Below are 15,930 nucleotides of genomic sequence, written 5' to 3'. Positions count from 1 at the left end.
TTTTGTGGTGAAAGTCTATTGAAAGAAAAAGAAAATATGCATTGCGCTGCAGCACAGGTAAGACGAGTTCGTAATGTTATATGCTTAGCGTCTTTTTAAAATAGTTTTGATGTTTAAAATGTGGACATTATGCTCAGAAACAGGGTACCAGTAGTCTGGAATTTCGTATATCAATCGCTGCATAGTTTCAAACATGCTAGGTGCCCTGACACCTATGGTCATTGCATATCTTGACGTTTTCCATTTACTTTGAAGAGTGTGTTGGTTCTCTTGTTTAGTTTTCCTCGAAGGTTTTCGGAAGCATGTTGCTTGTGCGTCTTACTAGATGGTGTGTAGCAGAACATTTACATGCAAGGGTTTGTCATTGATGGCGAGTTCTACTTTGTTTTTGAATTCGGCTGTAGCAGTAGAAAACAAGATTACTGGCAATGCTTTGGAACGCATAATGGAAATGCATCATACTTGTGCGTTCCAAAGGAGTGCTAGCCATCTTCTATGATCTTGAGGGGAGAGGAGTGACATAAGGGCTAGAGCGGTAACCCTTGAAGCTGACAAATAGGGTTAGTGTCTCGGAGGGATGCCTAAGATTCTGTGTCTTGGTAAATCACTCAATCTCTCTGTGTAACGTCCTGGCTTTCTCGGGGTTGGGACAAACAGACGACGGACCAGAGAAATGGATGTTAAAGATGATTTAATAAACAGATAAACAACTACAGACAACAAAGAATACCGGTACTGGAATCACCAGTTAAAGTACGATACCCATGCACAGCTCTTCTAACCGTCCTCCGCATGCACACTGGACCCGGTATGCTCCAACGGAGGGCACAGTGCTAAGCAGTGGCCGACAATGCCACTCGACCGCTGTGAAGGGTAGTTCCAAGGTTGTGGAATCTACGGAGGGGGGGGGGGGGGGTTACGTGGGAGTCACCCGGCCGGGCTCTCTACCACCTGGGAACAGCCGCTCTACCAGTATCCCCCAGAGTACTGCCACAACACAAAGACGCTGGGAACACTTCCTACTGTGCGTCTCTTGTATCCGGGTTTAAGTGATGATACCCAAGGTGGTGCAGAGAATGGATGGGAGCAGCCGCTCTACCTATCCCAGTTCTCCTACGAGTGTCGATGGGTAAGACGCGGAAACACCTCCTGGATAGCGTCTTCGCTCTAGGTGTGTGTTTACCCAAGTAACGAGGGTGGGGAGCTTCGGCTCGCACCCACCTCGTTTTCTCCAATTGTCAGGCCGTTGGGAGCTTCGGCTCTACCAACGGTACCTGTGCCCAATGACGTTGAATACGGCTCTCAGAACGGGACAGGACACGGGCAGGAAGCACACGCAGCACCTCTCCTCCGCTCCTTAGAATGTTCCTTCCGCCGCCTAACTCTCCAACGGGTCCGTGTACCTCAACCAGGTACTCCGGTAAAGATCAGAATATCCGACGCCGAGTCCCAGTGATCTTCTCCTTAAGTAGTACTCTCGGCGTTGTATAACCATGACTCTTGAGTTGCATAACACGAAAACTAGGCGTTACCCTTGGTGTTATGTAACCAGAACTCTTGAGTTGCATAAGGCACTGTTGCCGGAGGGCATTCTGGGAGTTGTAGTCCGCTTTCCTCCAAGCGCACCAGGTTCACGCCAGTGGCATCGTGGGAGGGAATCCATGAGCGGGAGGAGATTCCTGACAGTACATCCCCCTCCCATCAGCGCCTCCCATCAGGACCAGCACAGGAAGGAAATCGACGATGGAACGACGACACCAGACGAGGAGCGTGAACCCCCGCCGCAGGTTCCCATGACTGCTCCTCGGGTTCGTACCCCTTCCATGCCACCAGATACCACAGTTTGCCCCTGCGCCACGTGGAATCCAAGATACCAGCCACCTCGTACTCCACCTCCGAATCCACATGCACCGACACCGGCGCACGAGGCCTCACCGCGTTCGAGGGTTTCATGAGGGAAACGTGGATCACGGGATGGATCCGCAGGGACTGGGGCAGGCACAATTTCACGTTCACCGGGCTGATGCATCGAAGGATCCTATATGGGCACATGAAGCGGGGATGGAACACGCTACTTTTCTTGAATCTCATGTGCCGTGTAGAGACCCAGACGTAATCCCCAGGTTTGTAGACCGGTCCAGGCCTTCTCCTCCTATCAGAAAAGGCTTTATACGAGGCTTTAGCCCCCTCCAGGGCAACTCGAGAACTCAGCAAGGCCTCCTTGATGCGGGCCACCCGCTTGGCTGTTGTCGGCAATCTGTCTTCCCTGACCGGGTGCAGAAATGGCAAGAACAGGGGATGATGGCCGTAGTTACAATAGAAAGGGGAGGCCTTGGTGGAGCAATGTGTGGCGTTGTTGTACACGATTTCCGCGATCCAAAGTAGGTCCACCCACTCATCCTTCCCTTGCTCTACAAAACAACGTAGATATTGCTTGAGCGACTGGTTCAGGCGCTCCGTCTGGCCGTCCGTCTGCGGGTGATAACTCGTGGACATGGCAGACTTGACGTGTAACGCCGAACACCAAGTTTTCCAGAAGTGCGACGTGAACTGAGACCCCCTGTCCGACACGATCACGTTGGGTAGGCCATGTATTCTCACTACATTCCTTAATAACGACGCCAGCTCTCCTGCCGAAGGTACCTGATTGCAAGCGAGGAAGTGCCCCATCTTCGTGAGATAGTCCACCACCACCAGTATGGCCGTCTTTCCTTGATCCTTTGGTAGCCCGACAATGAAGTCTAAGGATATGTTTTCCCAGGGTTTGGTCGGTGTAGGAAGGGGTTGGAGGAGTCCTTGCGATCTTCTGTGGTCCGATTTCATGGATGCGCAAACTGTACATGATGAACACCAATTCTGGGCGTCTGTTCTCATGGCAGGCCACCAGAACTGCCGTCCTAGGCTCGCTACCGTCTTTGACACCCAGATGGCCGGCACAGGGAGACACGTGGCACCAGGTGAAGGCCTGTTTTCGAAGCCTAGGCGTGGGTAACAACATACATCGTCCTTTCACCGGAATCCCGTCCTTCATCTGCCACTCCTTGTGACTGTGAAGCCACCTCCGCCACATGAAGGTATGGGTCCCCTTCTGAACCCCCCTGAGGAACGTCTGTGGTTGAATCGCCCCTATCACAACTCCTGGAGGGATGATGGAATGTTCGGCAACCGGCTGCGGATCCCTGGCATTCGATTGCCTCGAAAGCGCGTCCACTTTCCTGTTCTCCGTACCGGGTCGGTATGTGATGTGGAAATTGAAACCGGAGAAAAAGAGCATCCACCTCATTTGACGGGGAGACAAGTGCCGCGCCGCCGTCAGAAACTGGAGGTTTCTGTGGTCCGTATATACTGTAACCACGTGTCTGGCCCCCATTAACAAATGCCTCCACTCAGCAAATGCGTCCTTTATCGCGAGTAGTTCCTTCTCCGCAATATGGTAATTGCGTTCCGCGTCGTTCAATTTACGAGACATGTACGCCACAGGATGGAGCAACCCCGACACCTCATTCCTCTGAGATAGAATGGCACCCAGCGCCACATCAGAGGCGTCCGCTTCTACCACATAGGGTAATTCCGGATTCGAGTGAGCTAGCACCGGGGCGGTGCTGAAGGCCTTCTTGAGGGCCACAAAAGCTTTTTGTGCTTCTGGTCCCCACACGAACTCCTGAGACTTCCTTAGTAGTTGCGTGATCGGGGCAACCAAGCCAGAAAACCCCTCAATAAAACGCCTATATAAGTTGGCGAAGCCTATGAAGCTCTGGACTTCCTTTACTCCTCGGGGCACCGGCCACTCCTCCACCGCTCTGATCTTGCGTTCCGCCATCTCCTGTCCGTTGGGGCTCAGCATCACCCCAAGGAATTCCACTGATGTGACGTGGAAGTCACATTTGCTGAGTTTGCAGTATAGCATGTTTTCCCTCAGTTTGTTGAGAACCGCGGATACGTGCTGTACGTGTTCTTCCTCTGAGGTGGAGTAGATGAGTATGTCGTCTATGTAAACGACCACGTAAATATCTAATACCTCCCGGAACACCTCATTGAGGAAGTATTGGAAGGCGGCAGGGGCATTGCATAGTCTGAACGGCATGACGAGGTCCTCAAAGAGCCCGAACCTGGTCTTAAAGGCGGTTTTCCATTCGTCGCCGTCCCTCATGCGCACAAGATGGTATGCCCCCTTGAGATCAAGCTTTGTGTATATTTGGGCCTTTTTTACCTGTTCCAGGAGGACGCTTATGAGAGGCAGGGGGTACCGGTTTTTTATGGTTATCGCGTTCAAGGCCCTAAAGTCCACGCAGGCCCTCAATTCGCCATTCTCTTTCGGGATGAAAAAGAGAGGCGATGCGGCAGGGGATTTCGACGGCCTGATGAACCCCAGCCCTAGTAACTTATCCAAATATCCCCGTAGATGTAAGTTTTCGGGTTCTGTGAGCGCATACAATCTGCCGCTGGGAACGCTAGCCCCCGGAACCAGGTCGATTTGGCAGTCGAACGGTCTATGTGGAGGGAGCACCTCCGCTCGGATTTCCTCGAAGACGTCCCCGAAACCGTGATACACTCTGGGCAGCTTTACGTCCTTTTCTGCTGCCGTGGCGACCGTGTGACCTTCGCCTACCTCACCTTCGTGGGGGTCCTGCCGCATGCCGCACCATTGTTCACAAAACGGGGAAGTCATCTCAATGTGATGCGTAGGCCAATCCACCGTTGGGTTATGTTTATGGAGCCAGGGTAGGCCCAATATGACCCCGTACTGCGGGGCTCTGATTATGCTAAAATCGATACGTTCGTTATGCTGTTTTCCGAACCTCACCGGTACTTCTCCTGTGTGCTGTCCGATAGGTCCGGTCACCAGACTTCTCCCATCCACTGCATACACCTCCTCTGGTATCTGTTTGGGAAGGAGAGTGAGATCCAGTCTCCGTGCTTCATTGTAGTCCATGAACATGCCCGTGGCTCCTGAATCAATCATGGCTACCACAGGTATCCACTGGTCCTGCACTCCTACGTGTAAGGTACTAAACAAATGTCTTCGCCCTCCTTGATTTGGGCTCAACATGGAAGGGATGTGGGTGTGACTCCAAGATGCCCCTTCCCTAGACCCGGAGTCCCTCAGTTTTCCGCCGGTGCGTCCACCACTGCTGTCACCGTTTTGTTCGCTCGGTATCGTGAGGTTTTTGGCTTGGCTGGACACTCGCGTACATAGTGCCCCCTTTTTCCGCAGTAAAGGCAAAGGCCTTGCTTGCGGCGTGATTCTTTTTCAGTGGCTGTAAGGCTCGCCCTTATAGCTCCTATGTCCATGGGTTCCGTCCTGGTGGAGGAGTTGGTCTCAGGGCCACCCATCGAAACATACGATGGCAGCGCTTTCCCTTTCCTCTTGTGATCGCCCTTTCTTTCGTTCAATCTATGGTCCAGCCGTAGCACCAGGTTGATCAAGCCCTCACATGTCTTGGGTTGGGGGTCGATTTGTGCTACCACATCTTTGAGCTCTTCCCTCAAGCCCTGGTGAAACAGCGCGGTTTGTTTGGCTATGGGCCACTTGGTTTCGGCCACTAACCTTCGAAAAGCATTAAGGTACTGCACCAGATCATTGTTGCCTTGCCTCAGCTCCAACATCTCTCGATCGGCAGTATACGAGTCCGCCCTTCGATCAAACACCTTCAAGAATTCCTCGCGGAAGGCTCCCCGATCACATAGGACAGGGTCGTCCCTGCTCACCAGTGGGACTGCCCATTGCGCCGCATTCCCAGCAAGATACGAGATCAGAAAGGCCACTCTGGCTTGGCTGGTAGGAAAGGCCTTTGGTTTGCAGGACAGATGCAGTGCTACTTGAGTGAGGAATACCTGCACTGTGTTGGGGTCTCCGCTGTACCTCTCTGGTGTCGCCAAAGGAATGGCTACGGCCATCTCTACCACAACCGCAGGGGCCGTGGCCGTGTGAAAGGCACCCGCCTGTAGCGGATCGTTCTGCAGAGCGTCCATTCTAGCCTTAACGTCTGCTGTTTCCTGTCTGGAAGCGGTGAGCTCGATTTGCATCGCGGCTAAGACGGCCAACACATCCTCAATCGTGGCCATGTTGTTCGCCCAACCAGGAGATTGTTATGGAAGAGGTCGGATATTATGTAACGTCCTGGCTTTCTCGGGGTTGGGACAAACAGACGACGGACCAGAGAAATGGATGTTAAGGATGATTTAATAAACAGATAAACAACTACAGACAACAAAGAATACCGGTACTGGAATCACCAGTTAAAGTACGATACCCATTCACAGCTCTTCTAACCGTCCTCCGCATGCACACCGGACCCGGTATGCTCCAACGGAGGGCACAGTGCTAAAGCAGTGGCCGACAATGCCACTGTGAAGGGTAGTTCCAAGGTTGTGGAATCTACGGGGGGGGGGGGGGGCGGGTTACGTGGGAGTCACCCGGCCGGGCTCTCTACCACCTGGGAACAGCCGCTCTACCAGTATCCCAAAGAGTACTGCCACAACACAAAGACGCTGGGAACACTTCCTAGTGTGCGTCTCTTGTATCCGGGTTTAAGTGATGATACCCAAGGTGGTGCAGAGAATGGATGGGAGCAGCCGCTCTACCTATCCCAGTTCTCCTACGAGTGTCGATGGCTAAGACGCGGAAACACCTCCTGGATAGCGTCTTAGCTCTAGGCGTGTGTTTACCCAAGTAACGAGGGTGGGGAGCTTCGGCTCGCACCCACCTCGTTTTCGCCAATTGTCAGGCCGTTGGGAGCTTCGGCTCTACCAACGGTACCTGTGCCCAATGACGTTGAATACGGCTCTCAGAACGGGACAGGACACGGACAGGAAGCACACGCAGCACCTTTCCTCCGCTCCTTAGAATGTTCCTTCCGCCGCCCAACTCTCCAACGGGTCGGTGTACCTCAACCAGGTACTCCGGTAAAGATCAGAATATCCGACGCCGAGTCCCAGTGATCTTCTCCTTAAGTAGTACTCTCGGCGTTGTATAACCATGACTCTTGAGTTGCATAACACGAAAACTAGGCGTTACCCTTGGTGTTATGTAACCAGAACTCTTGAGTTGCATAAGGCACTGTTGCCGGAGGGCATTCTGGGAGTTGTAGTCCGCTCTCCTCCAAGCGCACCAGGTTCACGGCAGTGGCATCGTGGGAGGGAATCCATGAGCGGGAGGGGATTCCTGACACTCTGTGTCTGAATGGAATGTAGATTTTGGAACTAAATAGCGCGGCGTGCTGGCTCCGACTGGCTGTTGGTGGTTTACACCGGGGAGTAGCGCGTGACTGCACAAAACGAGAAGAGCGATGGGGTGGGGGAGCAAGCGAAACTAAAAGTGCACAAGTAGAAACAAGTAGATAAAGCACGGCGCCTGTGAAATGAGCACAGCTCTAAGTGAAATTATGTTAATGTGTATTCAAAGTTAATAAAAATAGAGGTAGGCGAGCCCCATAATCATAGAGCACCATAAACAGTAAAAGTAACAGCACATGTAACGGGGGCAGTCTTCATGGGAGCATACAAAAGCCCAGAAGGAGGAACTACTGAGCCTATTGACTAATCAAAAGCCCCGATCTACAAAAGACAGTAAGAGGAACCAATTGAAAAGATTGGCGTTGCTTAAAGCCCATATCCAGTGAACAGCATGTCCTGAAGAGTGTGTGCATGCGCTGCCTAAGCAAGACCTAAAAAGGGGGCATATTCAAGCCCGAATATCTATCATCTGATTGAGTCTACATCCAGTAGAGCTAAGTGCTATGGAAACCTACTCTTGTCCGATTTGGAAGCCTGGACATCCAAGGAAAACTTATTACACTTCAACCAAACCGGATCTAGGGCAAAATCAAGCAAGACTGACAATTTAGCCTGTTTGGAAATAGATAAGTCAGTAAAGAGGAAAGGGTTACTTTACACCTGCTTCATTGACTTTACTAAGACATTTGATCGCATTAAAAAGAAATTGTTATGGCAGAAAGTGGCCTCCTGGAATATACCAGCTACTCTGCTCTGTGCAATTTGGGTGAGCACAGAGGATTAGAACAAGGAGGTAAGCCCCCCCACCCCGGCCTTTTTAACCAGTGCATTTCTGATTTGAGCTCCCTGTTAGACCATGCACAATCTCACCCACCAACCATGCAGTCAGAGCTTGACATCCTTAAAGTATGCAAAAGATGTAGTGCTTCTTAATCAGTCTGGTGTGGGCCTCCAGACTCTTTTAAACATTTAAATACTTATTGAACAGCAAATCAAATGTCTGTGAAGTGTGCTAAAGCAGTTTTTAGCAAAAAGGTGAATAAGAAAGGGTCTTAGCATTTATGAGGGAGGCCAATTAAAAGGTGCAAAAGCTATAAGCATCCGGGAGTATGGCTGCAAGACTGTAGTCGCACATAGGATAGGATAGGATAGCCACTTGTAAAGCGCGAACGAATGCCGAAGCGTCTTGGCGCTGGTGGGTAGAGAGAAACAGCTCCCTCTTAACACTGCTCACATCAAAAAGCCGTGTTTTTAACATTTTTTTGAAGACTTGATGACTGTCTGTTAGTTTCAGAGAACCAGGAAGTTTGTTCCAGAGACTGGCAGCATGAAAAGAAAAGGCTCTGCCGCCCCATCTGGCTTTCCTGACACGGTTTAGCTTAAGGAGGGATTGAGAGGAGGACCTAAGTGCCCGACCTGGGGAGTAGGGAATAAAAAGCTTCTGAACCTCCTTAGCTCCTCCCCCAGACACAGCCTTGTGTACTAGGCATAGAGCCTTAAAATCTATGGCTGCTGGACTGGGAGCCAATGAAGTGCCCTGATTCCCTCAGCAATAGACTGACCTCTGGGAACTTCTAGCGAGAGTCTGGCTGCCGCATTCTGCAGGACCTGCAGTCTCCTCATCAAGGTCTTGTTTATTCCTAATAGCAATGCATTACAGTAATCCATTCTGGACAGCACTAAAGCTACCACCACATTCCTGCGAAGATCAAATTTAATAAAAGGGAAAATCTTCCGCAATGTCCTTATTAGATAAGAGCAGGACGAGGCCAGATTACTGACATGCGCAGAAAAATTAAGCTGATTATCGAACACCACTCCCAAGTTTCTGACCTTAAGCACGGGACAGGGGCATTCGCCAGCCTCTGCTGGCCACCAGGAACCGCTCCACACGGGATTTCCCCGGCCAAACTCTATTATCTCCGTATTGATTTTGAGAAAATTCTCTCGCATCCAGCTCATGATTTCTGACAGGCACCTATGAAACTTAATAGCCGTGTCATTGGCTTGTTCACCCGTGGACACAATGATCTGGGAATCATCAGCATAGGAGATAATCGTGAAGCCATCTCGCAACCTCTCTCGTAACCTACGTAGGCTGCATTAATTCATGCTTTCCAGTTGCTTTTTCGCAAGTCATTCAGTCCATTATTAAGGCCTTTGCTGTGTTAATAAGACAAAACTCATCCCAGTGCTACCCTTCGGCTCCTCGGCATTCCTAGACAAATTAGGGTCTATCCTAAATTTTTCACAAAGCAAAGTGTACCAGCTGTTATTTCTTCTCCCCAATAATGCATCACAAGCTCTGGTAAGTCTGGAATTCTGCCTTACTGATCAAAAGTTGTGCCTGAAGGCGTCGCTGAATAAGTATGGATTGTGTTTGAGGTACGCAGAGGTGGGTACACTGAAAGCGGGTATCTGGAAGCAGTGGCTTCATGAGCCCCTCCCCCCACCATCCCCTGCTTCCACGGGGGTGATATGGGGGTGATATTGACAATTATTTATGAGCCGTTCCTGTCTGCAGCACTGCAGACAAAAGCTCATAAAAACACAAAAGTGGGGTAAAACCATAACAGGGGCAGGGATGCGCAGCCATTCATAGTTAAGGAGGCCCAGCAGGTAAAATGATGAGGGAAAGAGTTTGCAGGGGCATAGCTTCCATCGGTGCAGCAGGTGAAGTGGCACCAGAGCCCAAAAGCCTGAGGGGCCTACTGAACCCTGTTTATTGCTGTATTTAATGAATCCAGTATTAGTGCCCTCCCCCCCACGTCCTTCCTTGCACTAGGGCCCACATTACGCTGGCTACGCTCCCGAGTGTGTGTGAGAAAGAAAGGTCTGGAAGGAAAAGTGAAACAAAGGACATGAAATAAAGAAATAAACTTTAAAAAGAATGAAGGGCCAAAAGCATTAAAAGATCAATGCAATGGTGAAAGGAGTAATGGATGAAGAGCAAAACAACATCTGCTTGCGTGGCTGAAAGAAGGAATAGCAAGGATGAACAGGTGGATGGATGAAAGTCTGGATGAGTGGGTGAATTGATAAAGGGTGAAATAATGGATGGATGAAAATGTATAGATAGGTAAATGATAGATGAATGGCTAGACGTGTGAGTGGAAGGATAGGATGAATGGAAGAGTAATATAGAAACTGTGGATAGAATGGTAAAGTATGGATGGATGCATCCAAGACTTAAGGATGGAGCGAAAGATGGACAGAAGGTGGAATGAAGGTACCTCGTCTAAGGAGGGTAGCGTATTCTCACTTCGCTCACTGATGGTAATCGAGGTAAGGATCAAAGTGGGTGGGTATTTTAATTTTCTGGCTAGTCCCTTGTCTGGAACGAGAAGCAACTGGGTGTAAATTCTAAGGCATGGGAGCTAGATCTCCAGGCAGAGAGACTATTGGAGCAAAATCTACCACATGCCAGTTTTAAAACACTGTTGAGCAAGCAAGTAAACCAGCTCTCTTTCCGTGGGGGCAAAGAACAAAATTAGGAGAAGAAGGCACACTTGGATTACGATGAACTCCTAGAAGATGTCGCAGCGCTAGAGCTACCTTGCTGAAAGCTATAAAAGCTATTTTAAACTAAGACTTACACAATTACGCCTTGGGTTATGGTCTTCACAAGACTTTATCCCAAAATGGGTGTGTACGACAACCCACACTATATAGGAATGCTTTGTTCGCTTGACCAAGAAACATTATTGCACCTCCCCTGCAACTGCCGCAGGTCCTTAACCAAACGCAGATACTGGCTACGACCATTGTGCATTCAATTTGGCATAAGAACTTGCCAAAGAACTATTTTTTTTATATGAGGGCTGACCTCCCTACGGTTACCGTCCATTTCATTAAATTCAAGGACGAAACAGGGCGACCTATCCAGCAACAACCCGCTATCGCCTGCCCAAGAGAATGCCGGCCCTTTAACTGGGCCAGCTCCGCAGCCTCTGAAAGCACTACATAATGGCCGGGCTAATCATTGATTTACTTGCACCTTCTAATTGAATAATTTCTTTCAATCTGCTTTCATAGATACTGCAGCTCACCTAATAAGTTGCTTTTAGAGGATTTTACCGGCACTTTAACACCTTAAATTGCTGTACTATTCCTCAATGTGTTATAGGAAGGTTATCTCTGACATGAAAGTTCTGACTTAATTTAATCTGCACTGCATTTTAGCTTTCTGGGGGAATGTATCTACGGAATGATTAAATACTGCCTCTGGTTGATTTTGAACTGTCTAGTACTATAACTTTTACTGTAATATTTATGATTTTTATTAACTTTACTAAGTAGTTCTATATAACGTGATACTTTTGTTCGAAGTGTGGTTTGTGGTCCTATCCTCACTCAGCAACATTAGGTGATTTACAATACACTATTTAAATATTGTACAAATCTTCTATGGTTGATGTTTATGATACCTACTAGGACAATGTTGCATATTAATGTTCTTTTGTCATGGGGCAGCCTTTCCAGCTACTGCACTCCTGTTCTCTAAAGTTTTGCTCTGCTTGAGGGTTTCCGTGCCCATTCTACCACAGGGACAGATGCTACCTTGGTTCTTTTAAAATTCATTCCTATTTAAACACCATGTGGTCCACAATGCAGCAGTTTATTGAGCATTACTGCCTTGTGGCAGAGGAATGAGACTGAACTAAATTTGTCAGAGCAGTGAAGAAATCCTTATTGCTGTTGCAATTTTATCTGAGTTCCTTAGCCCTCCTCTTTCAAGAATGCTATAGGGCAGGGATTCATCAAAAAAACCTACATGAGAAATTATCTATTTGAAGATCAAATTACGTACCTTTGGTAATTTTGTAATTTTCTTTCAGGTGGACTAGACATTTCCCCAATACCTTAGACCCTCCCACCCCCCCTCTTGTGGATGTGTTTGTTTTAAATAAAATGTTCATTTGGCTCTGTCCTTTGCCTCTGCAGAGTCGTGGAAAAATTAAGACAGAACCGACATCACCAGCGATTGAGCACCACATAACATGGATAGATCACTTACAGTGAATTCACAAGACATTCTTCAGCACACCAGACAGTGCCTTCTGGTATTAGTTTTCATACCTAGTCTGGAACATGTGGGAATGGCTTAATTTGAGGAATCTGTGGTAGCAGCTGTATCCATTGGAATGAATGCTCCCAAAGGTATGTGATTCGATCTCTTTGGAAGAAGTGTTCTGGGATCCCACACATAAGAAAATACATTCAGTGCTTATGAATATTAGGATCCCAATATAATTGTAGTAAGCCAGAGGTCCCAAAAGAGACTAGATCCAATTTGAAGTGGATTTGCCAGTTGGAAAATAAATCACATGTACAGATGGTGGCAATCCTTGTCAAAGACGGCTCTTAAGCAATACATCTTAGGTGAAGGTAGAGGGCTTAACATGCTGTTATTTGGAATCCTGGATTCTGCACAATGTTAGAGTACATCTAAAAATGTTGAAAGACATACATTTCCTTGAAGGATCCAGACAACCAAATACAGATAGTATAAAACATGAATTGTAAGGAAATGAGCCATTATCATGCCATATATTGATTTACATGCTAGCAGCAGTTCATGCACCCCAAGAATTTACCATAATTACCCACTGCAGGGACACAGAAATATGCAACAACTTTTAGCAGTGGTTTAGCAGTAAAGTTATTCTTTATAATTCTTTTCAATTACGTGTTCCAAACATCACAAAATAGTATTTACCATGGCATGAACGTTAAGGCTGTAGAATATTGGAGATTTCATAAAGGAAAGAGACAATGTTTTTCTGTTAAGGCAGCCCAATAAATACATTAATGTGTTCCATTACCAACTCAAACTATCCATGCATTCTAGGAGAAGAAGTGGATGCCAGTTAGATTTATTCTAAGGAATACAAAGAAGTCTGTTTTAGGTGGTTCTCAGGTTTTATTTTTTTTTATTTTAAAAACGTCAGCAAATAAATGAGTTAATGTGTTAACCAAATTGTACACTTTCCTTCCATACAAAAATACGGTGCTACTGATGCAGTGGAAGAATGTCAATGGATTCTTCAGGCAGAAGTAGGATACAGCGCCTATGGGAACCCAGCTTGCAGCTTCCGCCAGAAGTGCCAATCGGGAGGGATTCCCTCCATGCCTGGTGACCTGCCAGGTTTCCACAGTGATAAGAGCACAAAAAAAGAAAGATTTTCATCATATAAGAAAGAAGACTGTCATGAGCTGTTGCTCAGGTCCAGCAGTGTCCATTTAAAAGCAGATACCTTCCACCATCAATCCACAGTGATGTATCTGTACCCATGGCGTTGAATTCCACTACAAGTCACCATCTTGCCTTCATTCACCACAAATCGACGTCGGTTGCCTCTGGCCCCAACATATCAAAAAAGGATGGCGCTCTGTGCCCGCATGAAAATGCACCTCAGCACCAACCAGTAGAATTGCAATGGCAACCCTTCCCTGAGCAGTTGGCGTTTTCTTTCCTCATCTCACCCAGCTGCACAACTGAGTATTTTGATTTTCCCATAGCTCTTTAGGGGACTCAACAAAGGGCCAATATGCTTTGGGTGTGAGAACCAATAACCCTGGTTCCTGGAAGGAAGCAAGTTATCTCTCTGAGGTTTAGATAGAAAGGCAATTGATGGGAGTGGCCCTGTTTGTGCATGACAGCTGTTTGTTTTCCAACTAGGGACTGAAGATTGGGAGGGGAAAGGGTCTAAAATCTACTGAGTAGATTCAGTGATCAAAAACCATACCACACAAATATTAATATCATTGTTACTCAACTGGTCCAGCGCTGGTGTCAGAAGAAAAGGGTATAATTTTCCAAAAACGGAGTTGAATGTGTCTCATGCACCTCCCTTTCTCAGCAGTACCTGGAATGTAACTGGCTATAGGACGAAAGGTCGTCGTTCACAAAGCTCCTCAACTGCTGCTTTTTGGCAAAAATGAGATTCTGTGCTGGGCACACTTCAGTGCTGTAAGCTGCAGCATCGCGAGCAGTGCAGGGGACGGATTCTTTCCAGCCAAAGCACCAATGGCCTCCTATTGCACTTAGAGGATATTAAAGGACGTGCTGCTGCATAGCGACAGCATGCAAGAACATACTGGAGAGACATAGAAACAAAAAAATAAAAAAATAAAATAAGAATACAGCGCCCCGATAACCCTGCAGGGCATTTGTGTGCACTGAAATTCAAATAAATAAAATTCAAAACAGAACTAATCCTCAAGTAATTCAAGTAAGGAAATGGAAAAGTTTACCTAGCAGAATCTTGAACTTGTGATTGCTCCAACGGAGCAAAGAGTGCAGTGTTAATTCTGTCCAATCAATTGCCCCCATTCATCTGAGCAGACAGGCGGAACTGAGAGGACAGTCGCCCCAACTGATAAACGGTGCTGGAAGCAGCCACTGAGCGATGGGGCTCATTCCACATTCACTGCAGTTGGATCTATACTCAAAGACTGCACTGCCACCGATTCATAATAATGATTACAAATTAAAACGTTATTCGGTTGAAAATGCCGACCACTGATGCAAAATGTTGTTAATTAAAAACATGATTTTGTTAATGTACCATAACTTCTTGTTATAGTAATCAAGTTGCAAAACGGCAATCACAAATTGGTGTTTACCAATCTAACATTGGTAAACGTTTATCTAAGCAGCGCAACCATGTGATTGGACATACGGGTTGGAGGGAAGCAGCATTGTTAAAAAGGGATAGTCGGACCATGGCTAAAAAGGGGGTGAAGTAGCTGGGAAGTGCTGTGCTTGGGAGATGTAGAAATCGCTGACGAGCAGAGAAGACTGCCTGGGCGGTGTCCCCAGTCAAGAAGGATGTGCTGGTAATAGTGCCCAAGATACTGAGACAGACGCCTGTCTAACCAAGGCTGATGGCAGCCCTTGGGATACCCTGCCCTCGACAGCACCTTGAGGTGGAGGATACCTTCCGACTGGTATAGCTGATGTCTCACCCTTCACCGAGACAGTTGGGTTAAATACTGCCTTGCAGAAACTCGTACCACTAGCAGCTCCTGAGTCGCTTCGACTCCTCTGCTGAAGTTCTGCAGCAGACCTGCTGCAGTTCTCACAAGGAGGCCTTGTGGAGCTTTTGCAAAGGGGCTATGTTGACGCTGTGCAAGGGGCCCTGTAGAGTGGTCACAGAGAGCCCATAGCTTCCCCAAAGTGGATTTTCTGGCCGGCCTTTAGGCTGAAGACAAAGTCCTTTGGTGCCTCGAAGATGAGCACGATGGTGGAGCCCAGGTTGAACTCGCCCAGCTGCTCTCCCTTCCGCATGGGGATGCCCTCCTCGTTATTGTTGTTGACATAGCTGAAGTCGTTGTGGGAGCCTTTGCAGTACCGAGGGCTGTTTGTGTGCAGATCCTGGCAACAGAAGAAAGGAAGAACTTCAAATCAACATCCAAAGCATTCTGCATCCACCAGAGACATTTATCATGCAATACAGTCTACACACGCCCAGAGAGAGAGCAGTCTCTGTCAGGTCAGATGGTTTCTAGCATTGCATCAGCGACAACATGCATTAAATAACAAGTCCTCTGGAATCTAAATAAAAGGAACTAGTTACTTATCACGGGTATTTTTTTTCTGACAAATACTTTATTTTCTCACTGATTTATGATCTCCTGAAACACCCCAGACAAGAGGTCAGAGCCATGAATGGCAAGAGCTAAGGCAGT

The 15,930-nt window shown here is 47.8% G+C and overlaps 1 protein-coding gene across 4 annotated transcripts in view; it reads right to left on the bottom strand.

Moving 5' to 3' along the window:
- Positions 1-13,139: 13,139 nt before the first annotated feature.
- The window catches only part of PISD (phosphatidylserine decarboxylase), a 351,855-nt gene continuing 349,064 nt past the window's right edge, over positions 13,140-15,930 (bottom strand). For all 4 annotated transcript variants that reach the window (XM_085635874.1, XM_085635875.1, XM_085635876.1 and 1 more), the window contains one exon: positions 13,140-15,616. In XM_085635874.1, coding sequence (XP_085492000.1) covers positions 15,392-15,616 — 225 coding nt within the window. In that variant the 3' untranslated portion in view covers positions 13,140-15,391. The remainder of the gene's footprint in view (positions 15,617-15,930) is intronic.

This window comes from Triturus cristatus, chromosome 11 (genome assembly GCF_964204655.1).
Source record: "Triturus cristatus chromosome 11, aTriCri1.1, whole genome shotgun sequence".
Classification (NCBI taxonomy): Eukaryota; Metazoa; Chordata; class Amphibia; order Caudata; family Salamandridae; genus Triturus; species Triturus cristatus.
The sequence above is the reverse complement of the archived record's forward strand: the minus strand, read 5'-3'. Positions and strand labels throughout refer to the sequence as shown.